We start from the raw sequence: 22,424 nt of genomic DNA on the forward strand, positions 1-22,424 counted from the left end.
GGATGATGATGCAACTCCACAATAGAAGAGACCATGTTTGGTGCATTTATTCACGTACCCCCACTACAGTTGATGTACCCCTCATTGGGAACCTACGCTTAAAAGATAAATTGTTTGGAAATTTGGTAGTCCACCAGTGTCACGTGACTGTTGTACAATTTTTTTGGGGGACGTCCAACTAAAATCCTCCCCTTTCCATTTTGTGTCCTTCCTGCACAGATGCAGTCGTGGCTGGGAACGTTCAACCCGGAGCGAGAGAGACGAAAGGTAATGAATGACCCGTCTGACCGCCGCTTTCCCCCGACACACACACGGAGAACGTGAGGATCAGAGCGTGTGCGGGATTAGCTGCTGCAGTCACGCTGAGCCAGTTTCAAAAAAGCAGCAGGGAGTGATTTGACCTCTTGACACGCCTCCCGCGCAGAGTGCTTTTGCATGTATATAAATGCGGATGTGCACATAAACGTGTGTTCAAAATCGGAGGTCGGTGGGGCCTCATTTTGACCTCAGTGAATTAGCAGTGTAGGAGGCGGGCACGATGAATAACGTAAATGATTCATTCAGACGGGAAGAACCACTGAGGGGCAAAATTATTTGAATTAATAGCTGGTATGTTTAAATGCGTTGTATCACTCCAGTTTAACGCTTTAAGATTCACACGTGCCTCTTAGCCCTTGAACGCAATTAAAATGAGTTCAGAGGCTTCGAGGATAGAGACAGCTTGACTTGGGAACAGATTAATTTTATTTTCATTGTTGAAAATGTTATTCAAAATTCGAACAAATCAGAGGTTTGACTTTAGACCAGGGGTCTCAAACTCAATTTACCTGGGGGCCACTGGGGCTAGGGTCTGGGCAATGCTGGGCCGCATCAGGTTTTCAAAAAAAAACCAAAAAAACGCATTTATTAAAAACAGAAAAATATACAAACTTTTTCAGTGCTTTGGTTCCGATTTTCTACAATAAAAGCTCTGATAAAACATTCCACTGTTCACAAATATCTTAATTTTTATTTTTCTGCACAAAATAAGATGAAAATAAATAAACAAATCAAGAATAAAGAAAATCAATCAGTAGTAAATGAAAATACTACTAATAATAAAACGGCAAATAATAAAAACTTAAGAAACCATATATAGTTGGTGGGTAGACAAATAATTTTATTCAGATTAAAATGAACAAAGCATTATTAGAGCCCTGTAGACATGACAAAACACGACTATAGTCACATTTATACTCTTTTTATTTACAACATATTGCGCAACTGCAGGGTCTTGAGACACACGCTAACTCGCAAACTAGAGAGCTAGCGACCTAAACGGTAGCCTTCAAGTTATTTCCTTTAAACTTAAATAGCCAAAAACTTACCACTTCCACACGGATAGGGAGGATAACTATTAACAGTTATTTAACCTTTAACATGAACATTAATCAAACGTAATAATTTTTTCTGGGTACATGATACCATACAGCATCCATATCAAACTTGCGCAGGCCGCACTAACATTAAACTTTCATATCAAGGCGGGGGCCTCAAACTAGTGTCCTGCGGGCCACACTTGGCCCGCGGGCCGCGTGTTTGAGACCCCTGCTTTAGACTTTCCACTGAATTATGTGTTGTGTATGTGATGTGTTCGTTTGGGACCCCAAAGTCATACGTCATTGTGTGGGTTTTCTCGGTTACTCTGGTTTCTTGCCACTTTCCAAAACATGCCATGCATGTTGGGTTAATCAGCGAGGCTAAATTCTCTATAGGTATGAATGGTCTATACGTGTCCTGCAATTGGCTGGCGACCAGTCCAGAGTGTACCCTGTCTCTTGCCCAAAGTCAGCTGGAATAGGCTCCAGCAAACCCCTCCCAATTCCCAAAATGATGATAGATGATGGATGCCCCCTGTGGGTTGTGGTCAAAAGGCTTTAAAAAGATATGTATTCCAGATATCCTCAAGGTTTAGTCAGTAGATAAGCGGTCAGTGACCTTTTTTGGTGCTCTTGTGCAATTTCCAAACGGGCAGTTTTATAGCGTTGAAGGAGACAATGTTTTTTTTGGTTCCTAAACCCTTCTCTCGTAGATGCCGTCTGATTGTTATTATACTGCATATCAGTAATGACCTTCATTTGCCCCAAAGATCATTCCATGTCTTGACAACCAGCCAATGGGATCCTCCAGTGACATTTTTTTCGGTCTATCACTTTTATTTATTTTTTTGTTCCATAACCCCCAGCATCTTTGAAGAATTTTACAATGGCTATTTTACTTTGCTTTGCAGTGCAACAATTTGACCGCGTTCCTTTGCCATCAAGACATGATGACTTTGTGAACTACATTGCATTGTTTTTAAAATCGAACTGAAATGTTTCAAAGTGGCCCCTGGATCCTTAAATTTTTCTGGATGCGGCCCTCCGTGGAAAAAGTTTGGACACCCCTGTCCTATATGAAACAACTTTAGTAATAGGTGAATGCTTCTCACTCCAAAGCGTCTTTCCATGGTTAGCGCAGCCCCATCGGTTCTCACTCACTCGCTTCATTACCTCTTGCACCTCGCCCTGCAGGGTGAAGGCAGGAGTGAGGGCAAGTATAGGGTTAAGGTTATGTAAATGCTGCCCCTAAGTGGCAGTTGTAATTACTGCACGCTCAACCGTGCTGTGTGTCAACAGCACGCACACACACACACACACACACGCACGCTACACACAGGGCATAGTGCAAATAAGACGGCGCTGGGTTTTTGTGTCTCGTTCTCTCCTCCCCCTCTTCCTCCCTCTCCACCAAACACACACTCGACCTACAGCGAACCCCACACCCCACCCCCTTTCCTTCCTCCGCTTCTGTCACTCTTGTACTCGCAACCCGGCATGAATAAACCAGCACGCCAGGTTCATGCACATGAATATTTATGAGAATTTATGCACGCGCTGCGACGCTTTAAAACAACAACAGCCTCTCCGTTTGTGCTTGCCAAGACGGCAGGCCTCGCTGTGTGTGTGTGTTGTTTGGGTGTGTGTGTGTGTGTGTGTGTGTGCACACGCATGTGCCGGTGTGTTTCCATGTACGTGTGCGTGTGTGTGTACCAGCAGGTGTAAACTAGAGAAAGTGATTCCGGCTGGGCGCACCGGTCTCTGGCAATTTCCGTTTCACGTCAACACGTCTTCCTCCACGTCGCTGCTTTGCGTGTTTTTTGTTTCTCTCTGAGTCAGACTGCCACCTCCTTCACCCCCTTTTCACCCCCCCCCCCCTCTGCATGTGTGTGTGTGTGTGTGTGTGTGTGTGTGTGTCAGGCAGGAGCGATGACGTACATAACAAGTGTCGGCAGTTATCTGGGCCGTCAGTCACATGGCCACCGCACATCTGTGTGTGTCTTGACTGATTTGTTTGAGGTCACGCTTGAGCACGTGTGCGCACACACAGACACACAGACACACACACACAGGACAGGCCAGCGAAAGGATATTCAGCGGAGGCTGTTTAAGTCACACACACGACGTGAGCGCACACACAGCAGCACAGCCCCCGTCGGGTTAGCAGGAAAAAAAGCTGGCCGTGCAAACGAGTGTCTCGCTTGTGTTTGTCGTGCTCGTTGTCTTTCCCGAGAATTTTGCTCCCTGATCCGCACTGACTTTGCCTTCAGCGACATCACAAACGCGGACTGCATCACTGTGGCTACGCGCTACACAGCGTAATGCGTTCTTTTTAAATGTAACACTAAAATGTTTCTATTTCTTAAAGTGGGTTTTTTATCCATCCATCCATTTTCTATACTGCTTATCCATTTATTTTTTATAACACTTATCCTCATTACGAACGCAGGGGTATGCTGGAGCTTATACCAGTTTACTTGGGGCGAGAGGCAGGGTACGCCCTGGACTGCTCAGATTTGGCCTTATGTCCACGTCTGTATTTTGGGATTACTGGGTTTACACAAAGACGACCTTGTAAAAACCACATGGACATGCAATAAAAACCTCCACTGTAATATGCATGCCAAACCACTAGTTGGTGATATCACATGATGTACGGTCAGTTTCATAATTTAATGATCATTTACCATGTTTACCATTGTAAAAACGCTGTGTTACTGTGTTCAGTATCTGTGAGGTCTGATGTGCAATCAAAATGCATAAATTTCAATTTGATACTCAATCTCTATTTTTGGGTAATTGAAAATTTACTTGTTTTTTAAACTTTAGCATGTACACCAAGTTAAAGGGATAGTTCAGATTTTTTTTTTTACATGAAGTTGTGTGACACCCCTATAAGCAGTCAAATCCGCCAACTGAGCCGAGTTCTGGTCGGATTTTGGTGCTGAGGAAAGTAGTTCCAGATCGTTGCTGGGGGACAGTTAAGTAAAGAGTTGGGCTTCTCAAAACAATGTGTTCAAAAGCATAATACATTTGCTTCACAAAAATGCCTACTCACAAATTTCGTACTTCGTCGTATCACTTCGGGCTCCTGCCTGTCCAATGTTTTGTGTTTCACAGTTCGCCCTATAAAATTCCATAGTTTTCCTGTCACGGACATTGATATTAGACAACTTTGGCTGCTTCCCATTGGCTATAATGTGGAAACCTGAGGGACGGGCGGCTTAGTTTGTACACTTTTGCGGGGAGGATTACGTCCCTACACGCCCATGACATGGGATAAGACGTGTTTTGAAGAGTCTCAGTACCACAGGTAAGAATTAGCTAATTTGTTTTGCCCATTAGCACTTTGTTCGATTGCACTAGCACCGAACTCTATCTGACCAAGTTCGGCATCCATGTATTCCGGTTCATAAAGATACCCCTTTAGCTTCGTGCTAAAAGGAATGTTATCACTTGTTTTGTAGTCATCTGAGCGATTTGTGAGGTCTGATTGTTTTTCCTAGTAGGCAGTTTTGTGATGTAAATGTTTTATTCTTTTGAACGCATATTGTCTTGAGAAGCCAATCTCTTTACATAACTGCCTCCAGCAATTAGCTGGAACTACTTTCCTCAGCACCAAAATCTGACCAGAACTCGGCCCAGGAGTGAGTCGCTGTTGACGGACTTCACTGCTTTTGGGGGTGTCATACAACCTCATGTCAAAAAATTAGAACTATCCCTTTAAACTTGTAAAATCACACCGACCTGCAGAAAACCCCATCCGAAAATGCTGTAATATGCATGCCAGGCCACTAGTTGGTAATGTCATTTTGTAAAGGTTTACTGATGAACCATAATGACATATAATTTGTATCATAGTTACCCTTACATTGTGTTTAATGTCTGAGAGTCTGGTGTCCCACTAAGAGGAATGCTGCTATTTTTTAATGTAGATTTTTTCTCTGCCTTTTGCCCACATTGGATCACTGAAAATATATTTTTGGGAAAAATCTAGTTTACATGACGTCTACAATCTTGATTCAAAAGAACCAAGAACCTTTTTGCCACTAGTTACTTTGGCAGGCACATGACACCTTTCATGTGCTATAATGTTTTTTGTCTTAATCATAATTTTGACCTAGGTTTTTCCGCATCTAAAGAACTAAGAAGTTCTTATTGCATTTGTAAACCATGAAGTCATGTTTTTCATTGGCTATTCAAATGTTATTGTCACATTTAAATTGTTTTTTTTTTTTTTTTTAAATACCAAGGAGGTTTATACATGGCCTTTATTGCGGCCCTGTCCAGATCTAAAAACTTGATCCAAAACCATGTATTCCACTTTTTACCATCCAAGAAGCTGACATGGATGTCAATACCTCAAAGCTACCCACTCGTGATCAGGTCTGAACAGGTCTGTTTTAAAAATCAGGCCCAGTTTGTCTCGGCGGGCCTCTTAGACAGGATGAGTGGTTTTGACAACACACGTCTTTTTTTACGGGCATCAGCCCTGCAGCTAGTATGTAATCAGCATTAGTGCTCGCTCAGCTGTGTCCTTTTATTGTTTCCGCGGTTGCACTTGGACAATTTCCATTTGCTGCCGCCACCACCGCCGCTGTTGCTGTTGTTGTTGTTGTTTCTCGGCAAGAGTCCTCGTCCCTGTTGTCGGACATGTTTGACATTGAAAGGAGACCTTGGAGACCGCAGCTGCGAAAACAGCTTTATAAAGGAGACAAGACAGTCTGCAAAACTTTCTGGCAGATTGTAGAAAGATGTCATGAGATTTTTCATTAGTATTTAAACAACAATAGATTATTCCAATTAGTATGAATGATGTGCATGTGACATATTAGGTACTTAAGGTGGAATAAGGAGGAAGCCATGTTGACATCGGTAGGGTATTGTCCATCCATCCATCCATCCATCCATCCATCCATCCATTTTCTATCCCTATGTAGGGTATTGTAAAAATATATATATGTTTTTTTTATCTGTTTGGATTTTCAATTGGTGTTCTTTTCCTAAAGATCTGTTTCCTGATCTGTTTTTCCGGTTGGCTAAAATGGTCACGTCTCAGGGTTATTCCGCCACCTGTTGCCAGAGGTGGGAGTAACGCTAAAATCGCTTTCCAATTGCTTCTATTTTAATCAGTTCACGCTGGCCAACACAAGCTCGTCTGATGCACGTCATGTTTTTACGACGAGTCAACGACACGACGTTGACTTGTAAATTCCGCAGCATACTAGTAGGAAAAACACTGGAAAACAGCTTCTAGTGTCAAAATAAATTAGCGCAAAATAAAAGCTGGAAAGACCCCTGCATTATGTAACCAGTGCTCATTGCAACAATGACGATGGATGTTAAACGATTAATCTTTGAAGTGGAGAAATTTAACCTTTCGTATGACCCAACACCCGAGAAAAGAACAGGCATGGTGCTCAATATATAACTTTAGATATTGCCAGTAAATTAACTTCACATAATTGCGTGTCGTTTTGTTTTTCGCTCGCACAGGGTACCCAATGCTATGTCTATTTTGTTTTGTTGTAGGAGACAAATTAGTAAAATACAGCTGTATTCCAAAAATAAGCAAAGGAGCGATAGAGCTGTACTAATGCTTTTAATGTGAAAGAAGCTTTTTCTCGTATGTATGTATGTATGTATCTATGTAATGTACTCGCATAAAACGATACGCAGATGTACGTTCAGAACTCCTAATTGTTTACTGTGCCGCTCAACGGTAACTTTTTGGCAGGAGCCAATCACAAGCTCACGAGTTCACTCACAACAAGCTTGGAAATCCATTGGAAATAGAGGAGGTCATTAAACATAACATTATAAGATAACAGTCTGACTCAAGGTATCATCTCACTGAGAACACTAAATTCATCACACAAAAACTTAACACTTAAAGTATGCCTCAGAAATACACAATACACTTGTATTGGTACATTAAATAGTGTTGGTACACGTACATGTCCTTGATACATTTGTTAAGTTGCTGTGCGATGAGTTGAATGTTGTTTGCGTTATATTGAGTAATGACCTCTTGCGATTTCCAATGGGTTGACAATCTTGTGAGTTTTTCATCGCTCATGATTGGCTTTCTGTTAAAATAAAGAGTCACTTGGTCCCCACGGACATGGTGTAGCTTACAGTATACACTGGTGCACCTTATATATGCACAAATCTATTTTTGAATGGGTCCGGCTTATAATTTATGGTAATGAGGCAGCATCTGCCATGATAAAATCAACACCAGGGATCTCATCCTAATACTGTCATCGACAAGATAATCCTTAAACCCAAATTAAATAATTTTTGGTGTCGCTGCCTCTATGGCCGCTACCTCAGAGTTGATCTGCTCCGATGTTGGCTGCTGTTAGTCTGTGCACTGGTTATGTGCACTGTAGTATGATGTAGTCATGTTTCAAAATAAAACAATTTCTTACGTAGTCTTGCTTTTAAAAATGCAGATATTTAAATTAAAGAACTGGAGTCGACTCTCTCAAGTCTAAAACTACACATTATCTTAGCCCTTACCTTAGATATTCACATTCATGAGAATCAAGCGGTGTCCCAATTCTCCTTAAATCAAGGGGCAAAGGTTGAGTGACAAGGGGTGTGCAGCCCTAGGAACCAAGTGTGTCGGGGACCAGACTTGAATTCAAGGGGCAGGCAGAGTCTACTTGGATACAACACTCCGAAAGCAGCATATAAATGTAAGTAAGGAGTAAGGCGAAGGGGGAGGACTAAGGCTCAATCTCTGCCTGTTGCTATACCTGCAAACGCATTTAATGTGCAACCTCAACTTCAACATTTTGACTTCTTTTTTTTTGTATTTTAACCAACAGTATGAAGAAATAGACCCAAAATCTTACAATTTGTTCAATTAAAATTTTGGAGGGAAAAAGTACCTCAAAAGTCAAGCTGAACTTGGGAGTGTTGCATGAGGAAAAAGTCCCTACATTTTTATAATTTTGTTTTTAACTCTGTTAGCATTCTGCTGTATGGATTTTAGCAATACCTAAAAACAAAAACCCAAAAAGGAGGTAAAAACATCACTTTGGTAACAAGTTTCCCATTCAGGCATCTTCAAAACATGAGTCATTTTACTTTATTGTAGTTTTATTATATGGCACTTAACTTCACAGCATTATGAAAGTAATGATCCATCCATCCATTTTTTTTGACCGCTTATCCTCACTAGTGTTGCAGGGGTATGCTGGAGCCTAGCCCAGCTGTTTTCGGGTGAGAGGGAGGAAAACGGACTTCCCGGAGAAAACCCACGTGCACACACACAGGGAGAACATGCAAATTCCACACAGAGATGCCGGAGCGGGGAATCTTCCGGATCTCTTGACTGTATGGTCTGCACGCTAACCACTCGGTCACCATGCGGCCAGTAAAGAACATTAAAATTAAAATCTTAAATTTGTTTTGCAAAGATTTGCTTGTGAACACGATTCCCTGACCAGTTAGTTGTCTTCAAAACATGAGTCATTTTACTTGATTGTAGTTTTATTACATGGCAGTTAACTTAACAGCATTATGAAAGTAATGATCCATCCATCCATTTTCTAGACCACTTATCCTCACTAGTGTTGCAGGGGTATGCTGGAGCCTATCCCAGCTGTTTTCGGGTGAGGGAGGAAACTAGAGTTCCCGGAGAAAACCCACGCACACACACGGGGAGAACATGCAAATTCCACACAGAGATGCGCGAGCGGGGAATCTTCCCGATCTCTGTATGGTCTGCACGCTAACCACTCGGTCACCATGCGGCCAGTAAAGAACATTCAAATTTAAATCTTAAAATTTGTTTTGCAAAGATTTGCTTGTGACCACGGTTCCCTGACCAGTTAATTGTCTTCAAAAACATGAGTCATTTTACTTAATTTTTGTTTTATTATACGGTTGTTGACGTATTTTTATACTTCCCTTTTACTATTCCTCTTTTTCATTTTAATTACAACTTGAACAGCATCAGAATATGTTTGATATTGGTTAAAATACCGCGTACGTGTGGACACATGGGAGACGTTTTGTGCAGCCAAGCCACCGTAGTTGATGGTTCCACCCCCTGATTCATGTCTCTAATCTAGCATGTGTCATGTGTGTCATTAACGTTGGAACCGCTGCGCCTCTCTTTGCATATTTGTGCTTTCGTTCCCCCTCTTGCTTCGAGGTCCATGCTTACGGCATCGTTTTGATTAAAAACACGAGGCTCTTTAGTTGAACCCTTCCTCCTCCTACTCCTTTCTTTGGCTTCCTGTCTGCAGCGCACCGAAATTCCTCAAATGCTTCTAACTACGCTTCACCAAAAATGTTATATTCTGGCTCTGTTGTGTCATTTCTGGAAGCCTCGTCCTCCGCCGCGCCCCCACCGCCCCCCCATGCACTGCACTGGAGGCTCACTGGTGCTGACATTCCCGCAATGCCCTCTATCATGTTGGATCCGTCAGCCTCATGGTTTGCCCTTTCAGTCAGCCGATGAGACATTCCTGCCGGGGCGTGCACGTAAGCACACGCATGCACGCACGCTCACGATGATGTCACAGCTCAACACTAACAGGCCTAAGCTTTGTGTTGGGACCCGTGGGGGTCATGCTGTGGCCCTCCCTGCCGAGCACGCATATGTTGCTCCGCGGAAACTTGGCGTTGAAATACTTCGCACCAGCGCACACGCCAGTGAAGAGATAAAACGCCACCACGGCGGGGATCTTGTGATTTTCGTTTGGATTGTTTTGCAAAGCCTGCGTTGGGAGCTCAAAAGCCCCCACCCCCCGGGGTCTTTCTGGTGACTAATTAATTTCCAGCATGTGGGGCTAGAGGCCAAGAGCTCGTGGGCCTGCCTCCTGCCACTGGCTGCATGTTTGCGAGGCGGAGGAGGAGGAGGGAGGAGGAGGGAGGTTTCGCTCTGGCTGCGCCCCAGCCTGCAGGGAAGGAATGGAGGGAAGGAGGAGGGGTGAGGTTTTGACGAGCAGAGCGCAGAAAATCGATCCGGGGGCCTCGCTTCTCAGCCTCTTTCCGGACGCGAGAGTCCTCCTCTCCCGGGAATTAGATAACAGCTTGTAAAAGCCCTCCACCGCCAGGCGCTACGCTCCCCTCCTCGACTCAGCCGCCGTCACATCCCCTCCTCCTCCTCCTCCTCCTCCTCCATTCTTCCCTGCTCTTTCCCGGCCTGCCTCCCTGCTTGCTTGTCCACCAGATATTGAATTCATCCCTTTCCAATTACGTATTGGCTTTCGCTTTAATTGGACGCCCCGTTTCTTCCCATAACGGTGTGGATATTGCATATTATCAGCACGTTAATATTTTATTAGATTTTAATTGGCCTTTGTTGTTTGCCTCAGCGCACCACTGCGCCTGTGAACGTGCCGCCGCTGCCGCCTGTGTGCCTTTGTGTGTTTGTGTTTGGAAAATACAAAACAATTGGCCCTTTCACACTGCCCTTAAAGGAGAGCGGTCTTTTTTCCTGTCACGCTGTTCTGTGGACCCGGCTTTCCTGCTTCGGACGTAGTATCAGAGCTGTAACAGAGGCAGGAGGCTGCCTGTGTGAAAAGGATAGTGTTCTGTGTAAAAGGCAAAGGAAAACAAATGCATTCTGTAGCAATTTTGTCGCATCCCTGTTTGAAAAGCCCTGTCACAGTGGAGCTGAAAGCTGGTAAATTACTGTGGGAAAAGCACCGATATATAATCAGGTGTCAACCAGCCAAATTGACAGCTTTCATGGTTGTATCAGAGCTGTAACTTCCCTTTGTTTCTGTGTAAAAGGCACCAGGGAATGGATACCTTCTGGAACTGGAAAGCCTTTTTTCTATGGCGCTGGGCAGTGGTATAGATTGCTACGGTGTGATTTGTTTCAGACATGCCTAATAAGTTACATTAAGAAACATCACATGGTTCCATATGTACAATTCAATATGTTCGAAAAGGAGTAGAAAGAAGCATAGCTTACCCTTTCTAAAAAAAAATGTTAAAATAAGATTAAATTGTAATGAAAGTAATAAAATAGGAATACAGTAAAGTCTCGTTATATCGATATCGGTTATAACGAATTACTACTTATTACGATACTATTTTCATTTCCCGGCAAATTTCTAGTCTTTTATGATATAATTAGTTCCGTTAGTACGATACATGGTTATTATGATAATCCGGTTACTACGATGCCCTTTTCATCTCCCGCCAGCCAATTTGGTCTGCTTATATCGCTACAAAAGCAGCTTAAATCAGAATCAATCAATCAATCAATCAGAATCTATACACACGAGAGAAACCACAAACGCAGTTGGTTCTTCTGTTGCAGGCATGTGTTTGGCCAGCTATGTGGGGCGGGTTGAGCATGACCTGTGAACCAGGAAGTGCGGGAATCGGTGTGTGTGCTGTGCTCTGGTGGTGGAAGTGTGAAAAATAAAGATGACTGGAAGCAGCCGTTCGCCGTGTTCTTTTTTGGTATTGAAATCCTTAAGCAAAGATTGATTTAAGCTGCTCGACATTGTTCTATACTATAGAACAATGTCGAGTGCATTATTGCCCACTTTTAATGCAGTTCGGCGCAGGATCGGATATATGGATAGTCCGGTTATATCGGTATTTTTTCCGACTCCAGAGAATATCGATATAACGAGACTTTACTGTACATTGTATTGTTCAAATAAATGTCAAAAGTAACTAAAACCGCAACCTTGGACCACACCCTTTCATTTGAACCCCACATCAAACAGTTAACCAGGACTGCATTTTTCCATCTTAAGAACATAGCCCGACTCCGTCCATCACTCACATTCTCTGCCGCTGAATCCCTGATCCATGCATTCATCACAACCAGAAACGACTACTGCAGCAGTATTCTCTACGGTACACCATCCCAAACCCTCAACAAACTACAATATATTCAGAACTCCGCTGCCCGCCTCCTCACCTCCACCCGCTCCCGTGAACACATTACCCCTGTCCTCCAAAACCTCCACTGGCTTCCCGTTCCCCAACGCATTCACTTCAAAATTATTCTCATCACCTACAAAGCCCTCCACGATCTGACCCCTCCCATATCTCACAGACCTGCTCCATCCACACAATCCCCCGCGTCCCCTTCGCTCCTCAGACTCCAACCTCCTGGCACTCCCCTGTAAGACCAAGCTCCGAACCTAGGGAGACAGAGCCTTCTCCATCGCTGCCCCCACCCTCTGGAACTCTTTGCCCCCATTCACTCCGTGCTTGCCCTGACCTTCCCAGTTTCAAAAGACAACTCAAAATCCACCTCTTTAAATCTGTTTTTAATGTCTAACTTTTTATATCTGACTGATGTTATCTTACTCATGTTTTAACTGTGTATTAACGAATGAATGTTGTATTTTGGTGTGTCTTCTACTCTGTTTACTTGCTTTTATTCAACTCCATTCTTCTGTAAAGTGTCTTTGAGTATTTTGAAATACAAATAAAATGTATTATTATTATTACTATTAAAATAAATCATGATAAGTGAGGACATTGAGTACTCTTGTAAAAATGTTGACATACTTACATTCAATTCATGAGTAATTTCTGGATGTTGAACTGACTTACTAGAACATACTAGTCACATTCGATGTATGAACTATATTGCTTAATATTGTCGAATGTTGATGACTTCAAACTGCATTAAGTCTTTATGAGTTGTGTCTCTTTTCCTTGTAGTCACGCTGATGTCTTCAATATTTGTCCAGTTTCTTGATGTCATTGACAACAAGTACTTGGGTTCCTACGGTCTCTTCTTGTCGATTTTGCAGTTAGCACTTCAAGTGTGTTGAATTTTCCCCTGCTTCGTCAAGTTGTGTGTTTTCTTGGCAATGTCGGCAGAGCGTTTGTCAGATGTTGACTGATGTAGACGTGTGTTCCTTTCAAGCTTGCTTCTCTCAGGAAAGCCATTGCTGAACTTTATGATGCTGCGGTGTGGTGGTGGTGTTGTTTCTGTCAGACATTGGAATGCATGTATGGATGTTGTTGACATCAGCGGCCACATGTTGCTTTGTTCAAGCAACATCTTATTTTTCTCTTCCTTTCCTTTTTTCTTCCTATGTCATTTGTCATCAGCTGGCATTAGAGATGGTAAAATGAGCCTGAAGCCTTGACGCTTGCGTCAGACTTCCTGAATCACGCTGCTTCAAAAGTAGTGCTTCATATGTATCGTTCAGCAAATGTCATACATCACAATGCATATTAACAGTTCAAGACCAATTGGTGGCTGTTATGGCTTTAAAGCAGGGGTCCCAAACACGCGGCCCGTGGGCCAAATGTGGCCCGCAGGACACTAGTTCGAGGCCCCCGCCTTGATATGAAAGTTTAATGTTAGTGCGGCTCGCGCAAGTTTGATATGGATGCTGTATGGTATCATGTACCCAGAAAAAATTATTACGTTTGATTAATGTTCACGTTAAAGGTTAAATAACTGTTAATAGTTATCCTCCCTATCCGTGTGGAAGTGGTAAGTTTTTGGCTATTTAAGTTTAAAGGAAATAACTTGAAGGCTACCGTTTAGGTCGCTAGCTCTCTAGTGATTTTGTGAGTGATAACGATTTGCAAGTCATGTCTCATCGCACCCAGAGCCTGAGTCTCTTTCTAAACTTTGTCACACATTTCGCTCACATATTTCTCTGTGGCACTTCCCCATTATCCACCAATCATTGTCAAGGTGAGCGAGGTGCATTCCTGCACGTCAGAATTTTGAGTATGAACACAAGCCAGTTGTTTTTTTGTGCATTTTCTTTGTTCCTTAGTATTAATGGTTTAGCTGTGATAATTATGACCATTTGTTGTAAATTGTGTTTCCTTCTGGTGAATTTATTATTCATTCATTCATTTTCTGCCGCTTTTTCCTCACGAGGGTCGCAGGGGTGCTGGAGCCTATCCCAGCTGTCTTCGGCCGAGAGGTGGGGTACACCCTGGACTGGTTGTCAGCCAATCACAGGGCACATATAGACAAACAACCATTCACACTAACATTCATACCTATGGACAATTTGGAGTCGCCAATTAACCTAGCATGTTTTTGGAATGTGGGAGGAAACAGGAGTACCCGGAGAAAACCCACGCATGCACGGGGAGAACATGCTAACTCCACACAGAGATGGCCGAGGGTGGAATTGAACCCAGGTCTCCTAGCTGTGAGGTCTGCGCGCTAACCACTAGACTGCCGTGCCACCCTGAATTTAATATGTAGTTATAATTTTAATTATATTATTGAAGTATTTAAATTACTATTCTGTTCAAATTTTGTGTTACAAAGTTTTGTATACATGACAAAAGGCATCGTATTTGGACCACATTAGCATGTTTGGACAACGTTGAAGCACCAGAATGTGTCACCGGCATTGGTGGTAGTATCAGGTGTGCTACAGAGGCGGGATGGGAATAATGGAAATTGTTGATTTGCAACAAATATTTGATATTTCCCTGTGTGAAAGCACACACAGTTGCAGTTGTATCCCACTTCTCTGGTCTTTTGTGTAAAATGCATGCATCAGATCTTTGTTTTCCCACACTAATACCGCAATTTTGTGACATCTCTGTCTGAAAGAGACTGTTGCCATAAACCATTGTCTCTTTTGCAGGTATCCCTGGCTGAAGAGATCAAGCCTCTGAAGTGGTATCCATCTGTTTACCTGCTGGTGTCAATCTTCCCGCTCATCAACAGGTAGGGCAAAACACGCCCGTGTGTGTTATATTAGTAACCACCCCCACTCCTCCAACCCCCAACTCTCTTGTTTTATTTGCATGTCGGCTTATCTTTTAGCCGGCGCCTCCTCTTTTTCTCTCGTTCTTGCTTATCGGGACTCTTAGAAGCACCGCTCTCCCTGTAGCGGCCAGGCAAGATTGTGTGCGTGCAAATTTCTGTGTGTGCGCGTGTGTGTGTGTGTGTCGGCTGCATGGAGCATTTTATTGGCTTTTTTAAAGTCGGGGCTTTGTCAGGCGAGGGTTGGCAGGGAGGAGGCGGGAGGTCCAGTAAATGATAACCTCGGCCCTGTTATTACTTCTGCACCCCCACCACCACTTCCCACCCTCACGTCCTCTACCTCTGTCTTTCTCCCTCCATCAAACCCCCCCCTTCCTCTTTCCATGTAGAGCGGGTGTGATTGACAGGTCAGGGTTACTAAGTGATTAGCTGCGGCGGCTCTGCTTGTTGCCACGGCGATGTAGGCAGAGACGCAGGTCAATTACAGGGTCAAAGTCTCTCAAAGGCTTCCCTCCGACGCCACATCTCACCCCACCCCAACAACCCTTCTCGCCCTTCTCCTCCCCCTCCTTAACCTCTCCATCCATTCCATTCGTCCGCTACGGAACCCCACCCCCACCCCCCACCCCTCTCCCCAAGCTGTCGGCTGATGGAGATGACAAACTGCATCCTGTGGAAAACCCAAATTACCCCCCCCCCTTTTTTTTTCCCCTTCGGAAATGTCACTTTCCCTTCTCTCCCTCATAATTGTGCGTTTTTCCTGTGTCGCTGGTCTGTGTGAAAAGCATAGAGGCGGGACGACGGCTGTGTGAAATTGTGAAATGACAAAAAATTTGGCAGCAGTAAATCAAGTTCTAAGTGAAAGGGTATTCTTTGAAGCTTGAATTTAAACGGTTTAAAAGTGCTTTTTTTAAAGTCAAGTCAAGTAAAGTCAAAACTATCGGACGTTTAAAACAACCGAGGTAAACAATGACAAATACGATAAGACAATATATAATAAAAACAGTAGAAACTAGGGCTGTCCATATCTGTTATTGATTTTGCATATTCGGCTGATATCAGCAAAAAAATGTGTAGCGGATTCATTCATTCATTCATTTTCTACCGTTTTTCCTCACGAGGGTCACGGGGGGTGCTGGAGCCTATCCCAGCTGTCTTCGGGCGAGAGGCGGGGTAGACCCTGGACTGGTCGTCAGACAATCACAGGGCACATATAGACAAACAACCATTCACACTCACATTCATACCTATATGGACAATTTGGAGTCGCCAATTAACCTAGCATGTTTTTGGGATGTGGGAGGAAACCGGAGTACCTGGGGAAAACCCACGCATACACGGGGAGAACAACATGCAAACTCCACACAGAGATGGCCGTGGGTGGAATTGAACCCTGGTTTCCTAGCTGTGAGGTCTGCGCGCTAACCACTCGGACACCGTGCAGCCGTTTATATTTTTTGTTAAAGTCCGAAAATGACATTGCAGCTAAGTGCAACACTTGTCAAGTACAAGTACAACAGATGAGATGTCAGATTTAAATGCTTAATTGAGCACCTCGAATGTCGGCATATTAAGTAAGTGGGTCCCTTTTTTGCATACTGTTGCTGATTATTGTTCTCTCTCTGTTTGAACTATATCAATTAATCAAGCCATTTCCGACATTCCACTTTACAAAATCAGTAATAAAAGTATGTATGAATTGTGCTGATATCGGTATGGGGCGATATTCAAGGCTGTAATATTGGTATTGGATCAGAAGTTGTAAAAAAACAGACAGCAAATTCTAGCTAAAAACTATTGAAATAATATACCAAACAAATGCATGCCTTAAAGTTTTGGAAGGGGGGAGCAATGAGCCAGCGTTGCATTTACTGCCACCTTGACACAGAAGCATAAACCAGCTTTTTGCAGCTCAGACATCCGTAGCTGACTGACAGATAGTTTGAAGCGCCCCAGGCTTTATTTTAAGCTGTGCAGTGAAGCCTTTTTTTTTCACATGGACATATACATGGGTCAGGATGGTCTAACTAGGGGTGGGTCAGAATCGGTATCACATCCACGAGGAAGGAAGATTTTTTTTCCTTTAAAAGTGACCGTCTGAGTGCTTCATCTCTCAAACAACTGAGTGACATGACATATTTTTATTATTTTTTGGTGCTCATAAACAAGCTCTAGGGACACACATTACTGTGAGAACTTCATTAAAAAGTCAATTTCTTATAATGGGGCACCTTTAATTATGGGAATATCCCACTTTGCTGGGTTCTGTGTGAAAGACACAGGTGGCAATTTTGCCGGCATCTCTTGTCTGAATTGCTCCAGGTTTGTCGTCCTAATTTGCCAATCTCTTTTCCTCCCTCCGTCACACAAAGCTTATATATCCCCCCCCCCATCTCTCCGTCTCTCTCCCCGCCTGTCTTGAGCAAACACTCTCTGCCTTTCTCCCGAGAGCGCACGGGGGGATAAAACGGGAATGAATTGCTCTCTCGTTGTCGTCTTCCACCGCCTCCCGCCGTTCCCCAGCTCCTATTAATTTGTTAGCCTCCCCCTCCGTGCCTCCCTCCCTCCATCCCTCCCTCCTCCATCTCCTATTTACTCGCCTGCCTCCCCCTGGCTCATATCCTCCTCTATCCCCTCCTTCCTCCCCTCCCCTCAGCTGAGGGGCTGGAGTGTGTAAAGTGTTTGTCACGGTGCCGTGCCGATGCTGCCGCGTGGAAGGAAGGAAGGAAGCAAGCGCACAGGAAGACAGCCTCAGTGTGTGTGTGTGTTTTTTTTTTCTCCCCCCGCTGGCGTGCGTAGGCGGCTGCTTGGTTTCGTGTCAAGGCAAATGTGCTGTCGCCGCTTGTTGCCGTGTGTGTGTGCACTTGTTTGTCTGGCTTGACGGCCGCACGGCTTTTCCATCCTGTGTGTGCGTGTGCGTGCGTGTGTGTGTGTGTGTCTGAGTGGGGGATTATTTCTATCTGAGCTCCAAAGCCTCCTAAACAGGGCTTAGAGAGACGGCCCAGGGCAGCAGCTAAAGCTGTCGGCTAGAGCGCTCCCTCTCTCCTCCCCTCTCTCTCTCTTTCTCTCTCTCTCGCTTTGCCATTTTCTCCCGGCCTGATCCATCCTGTTAATACGCAGGCACTCCCACACACAAACACACTGTTGTTTTGGCCCTCATCTTCCGCCACACACACACACACACACACACACATACACATAAAATGCGCAGACAGTCACACGCCACACAAGCAATTTTAATCTGTTCCAAATGCACGCTGGTAAATGTGTTAATTCGACACCAGCTGTTGCGAATTGAAATGGGAAAGCGCTCCTACTTTTCCTCCTCGCTCACCCCCTCTGTGTGTGTGCGTTCATGTGTGTGTGTGAGCTGCCCGGGCACGCCGACTACAGTTTTCACAGTCTGCTTCTCACATCGCCTCCCCTGTGTGCTTTTTAGTGTGGGTGTGTGTTTGTTTACAAGGCTTGTCTAGATTCCTACTGTGCACGCCTGTACGCCTGTTTGCATAAATAAGCCCTCTCCTCGGAAGCCTCGCTGCCGACGATTCCGGTGGCACGTCGCCGCTTGACGAGTGAGTGCTCCTCCCGGACGAACGCGCTCGTGTGTTTTTTTGTCGCTGGGAAACTCTTTGCTCCTCACAAAAGCAGCCTCACTACCAAACAGTACACATGACGTGGTTGACAATTTTTGGGGGGGGTTTCTCTTGTCAAACATATAACAACAATACAAAAATAAGCACTGAGATTTGTGGGGCACCCCGCTATTTGATGTATGGTACCACAAACAATGTTGCTTGATTGATTGGTTGACAGATTACCTCAAAGGAAATAACAACAAAGAACATCAAAGAAAAGCCCCTTTTTTACCGGGGCGGCCTACACTCCCGCGGCGGCTGGGGTTGTTGCTGGCCCTTCGCGGGCCTTCGTCCCATCAAGTGCAGACAGCTTGGACGGAAGCGGAAGGCTTTCGAGGGCGACACCCGGTCATCCGGCGGTCTTCGATGGCGGCTCCTTTCACACAGCTTGTAAAAGAGCTACCATTTTCTTCATTTTCACTGTTCTGTGTAAAAGGCAAAAACACAGAATGGGGACGAGAAACGTTCCTTTCACACTGCCTACAAGGGCTGGTGTTGTTATTTCAATTGGATAGGCATGGAATGCTGGGCTTCCGAATCAGTGAGAGGCGTAAAAGAGGTGGGATGGTGACTGCGGTGAAAGGGAATAACAGTAAACTGGGACGGGGGTTTGAAGTTCAACACCTGATACTCACTCACACTTGGTTTGTCACACATCTTATTTTGTAATTGTAGAATTCTGTGTTGCTGTGTGAAAGCACACACACAGTTGCAACAGTATTCGGCTTGGTTAGGTTTTGAAAGATCATTTGGTGGATTTCTTTTGCTTATCCGGGTCCAGGTCACAGTGTCAGTAGGGAAGTCCAGACTACCCGGTACCCGGCCACCTCTTTCAGTTCCACTGGGAGGACCCCAAGGACTCCAGCATGTCCGAGGTCTGCCCCTGGGGCCTTCTCCCGGCTCGACATGCCCAGGACACTTCACCCGGGGGGGTTCCGGACTAGATGCCCGAGCCACCTCAACTGTTTCCTCTCAATGTGAAGGAGCAGCGGCTCTACTCTGAGCTCCTCCTGGATGACCAAGCTCCTTAGCGTATCACCATCCAGCCACCCTACAAAGGAAACTAATTTCAGCTGCTTGATCTCCTTCTTTCGGCCACGCCCCAAAGCTCATGGTCGTAGGTGAGGGTGGGATCATAGATCAACGGGTAAATTGAGAGCTTTGCCTTCCGGCTTATCTCTCTCTTCACCATTATGGTCTGGTACAGTGACCGCATTACTGCAGACACTCTCAAGCTCCCAACTTTCCCTGACTTGTGAACAAGACCCCGAGATGTTTGAACTCCCCCACGAGCGGCAAGACCTCACTCGCAACCCGGAGGGTGCAGTCCATCCTTTTCAAATTGAGAACCATGGCCTCTGATTCGGAGGTACTGAGTCTCATCCCAGGAGCTTTACCATCAGCTGCAATCTAGTCCCGGTAAACCTTTTTCAAGTCCACAAAGCACATGTAGACCCGTTGGGCAAAACCCCATATACCCTCCAGTACTGGTCCAGTGTTTGCACCTCACGTAGCTGAGGTTTATAACAAACGGTCGTGCCTTTCTCTCCAGCCCCCGGAATAAAGTTTCTGTGATGCCCTGTAGTTGGAACTCATCCTCCAGTCACCCTTCTTAAAAAGGGGGACCCATTCCACCAATCCAGCGGTAGGTCCAAAGATGTGCTAGCCAAAACGTTCCTCATCTTGAGCCTTGAGGAGCTCGGTCCAAAACCCTGTCTGGGAAGTGTTTTGACTACCCCAGATACAGTACCTCATCCATGGTGATAAAACTGCACGGTCGAGACCTCAGACTCCCTTTCTCTATGGAAGGAATGTTATAGCATATGGATTGGTCATATGTGGGATTGAGAAGGATCCGGAAGTATTCCTTTCACCGGCCGACTATAGCCTTGGTCGAGGTGGGCAGGCTCCATCTCCACTGTAGACAGTGTGGACAAGGCTCTGCTACCTCTTTCTGAGGTGCCGGATGGTTCACCAGAATCTGTTGAACACCGACAAAAAGTCATGCTCCATGGCCAAGCCAAATTCCTCTCACAGTTTTTGCCTCAACCACCGCTGAAGCCATGTGCCGCTGGACCTGCCGGTACCTGTCAGCTGCTGTAGGAGTCCCACAAGCCATCCATGCTCAATAGGACTCCTTCTTCAGCTTGACGGCGGCCCTGACCTCTGGTGTCCAACATAAGGTTGGGGGCTTGCAGCCACGCGGCTGCAGTTCTGATCGGTCCATTTGGATTTGATATCCTTGTTTTCCCCCGGGATGCAGGCGAAGCTCTGCCAGACGTGAGAGTTGAAGACTTGACGGACGGTAGACTCTGCCAGATGTTCCCAGCACACTACACGTTTGAGTCTCCCGCCGTCTAATCCAACTGATCACCAGGAGGTGATCAGTTGACAGCTCAACCCCTCTCTTCACCTGCAGGAGCAGGTCTGATGATACAACGACAAAGTCGATTATAGACCTGCGGCCTATAGTGTCCTGGTGTCGAGCACTTGTGAACATCCTTATGTTTAAATGTGCTGTTTTTTTATGGAGATCTCGTGTGGCTTCTTCAGCCTGCCCGGCCGGGTCCCACACTCCTTTTTTCTACCTACCCAAAATAAACTGGAAAAGACGACCAGACGAACTGTACATCTAGTAAGTCACCATGTGATTCATAAATTGCTAGTCAAGGTATTCAATGAATGACCATGGGGCAGTGCCCCACCAGATTCGCCAGACGGGGCTGTGGTGAACAATAACAGCTTTGTTTCGTAATCACGATTCCCAAACTCTCGTTTGCAAGGCACAAGGGAATGCCACAAAAGAGAGAATTTCCTACATACTAAACCTCAACACCGCAAAAAACGAGAATGGCGGAACAGCAGGGCCATTGTTACATATGCCGGTCATGGTAATGCAGTTAGTAATGCATCAGGAGATTGTGCATTATATATTACTTTTATAAGCCAGATAGGCTTTAAAATAACTTTTACACTAGGAATTTTGCATTACTGCCACATACTGTAAAATAATTTTAACATGTGGTGTTCAAAAATGGTCTGAAATATAATATCTTGCCTTCTTTATCTGTTTTGCGAATTGTGTAGATGTTTGAAAACAAAACGTTTCCAAGGAATGTGAGTCATGACGAAGGAGAAGGATTTTGTTTAGGATTGTTGAGCCTTAGCGTAGGTGTACGTGTGACTATGCAACATTCTAGTTTTTATCTGTTCACGTTTGCATTGTTGCATTCCCCCTTTTTATTGAGTTCAATGGCAGGATAGGCTGGCTTTGATGTCACGCTGTTTACCCAGCTACGTTTATCACCAGCCCGCCCACGCCACGCAGACAACCCAGATCGGGGTTTATTGTTCAAAACCGTACCGTAGTGGCGGAAACACACTGTGACTATTCCCCCCCCCATCCTTTCTTTTTCCCGTAAGGCTTTGTCTGCAAGTTTTGCGAGGCACAATGCAGGCACACTCGTTGCCTGTGAGCGATTGAGGTTGTGCTCCTTCTTTCAGAGGGGATGGATTGGTCCTGGCGGCGGGGAGCTTGAACTGGCGATGTGTCTGCATAACCTTGAGTTCACCCTGTCGCCGCAGGATGGATCCGCCATCCTGCTCGTTGTTCCCGGCGTGCCTCGATGTTTGTTTGTTGTTTTTGTCTTGTTGTGTATGTGTCGGTCCACATGTGCTTGCGGGGGATTTTTTTCCATGGGCTCCCTACAAGGCCTGAACCCCCCCTTGCCT

The 22,424-nt window shown here is 45.0% G+C and overlaps 1 protein-coding gene across 2 annotated transcripts in view; it reads left to right on the forward strand.

Annotated features, from left to right (window-relative positions):
* The window catches only part of LOC131135587 (cyclic AMP receptor 1), a 75,205-nt gene that overhangs the window by 31,342 nt on the left and 21,439 nt on the right, over positions 1-22,424 (forward strand). For both annotated transcript variants that reach the window (XM_058081672.2, XM_058081676.2), the window contains 2 exons: positions 220-267; positions 14,936-15,018. In XM_058081672.2, coding sequence (XP_057937655.1) covers positions 220-267; positions 14,936-15,018 — 131 coding nt within the window. The remainder of the gene's footprint in view (positions 1-219; positions 268-14,935; positions 15,019-22,424) is intronic.

Source organism: Doryrhamphus excisus, linkage group LG12 (assembly GCF_037039965.1).
Source record: "Doryrhamphus excisus strain RoL-2023G ecotype Guam linkage group LG12, RoL_Dexc_Guam_v1.1, whole genome shotgun sequence".
NCBI lineage: Eukaryota > Metazoa > Chordata > Actinopteri > Syngnathiformes > Syngnathidae > Doryrhamphus > Doryrhamphus excisus.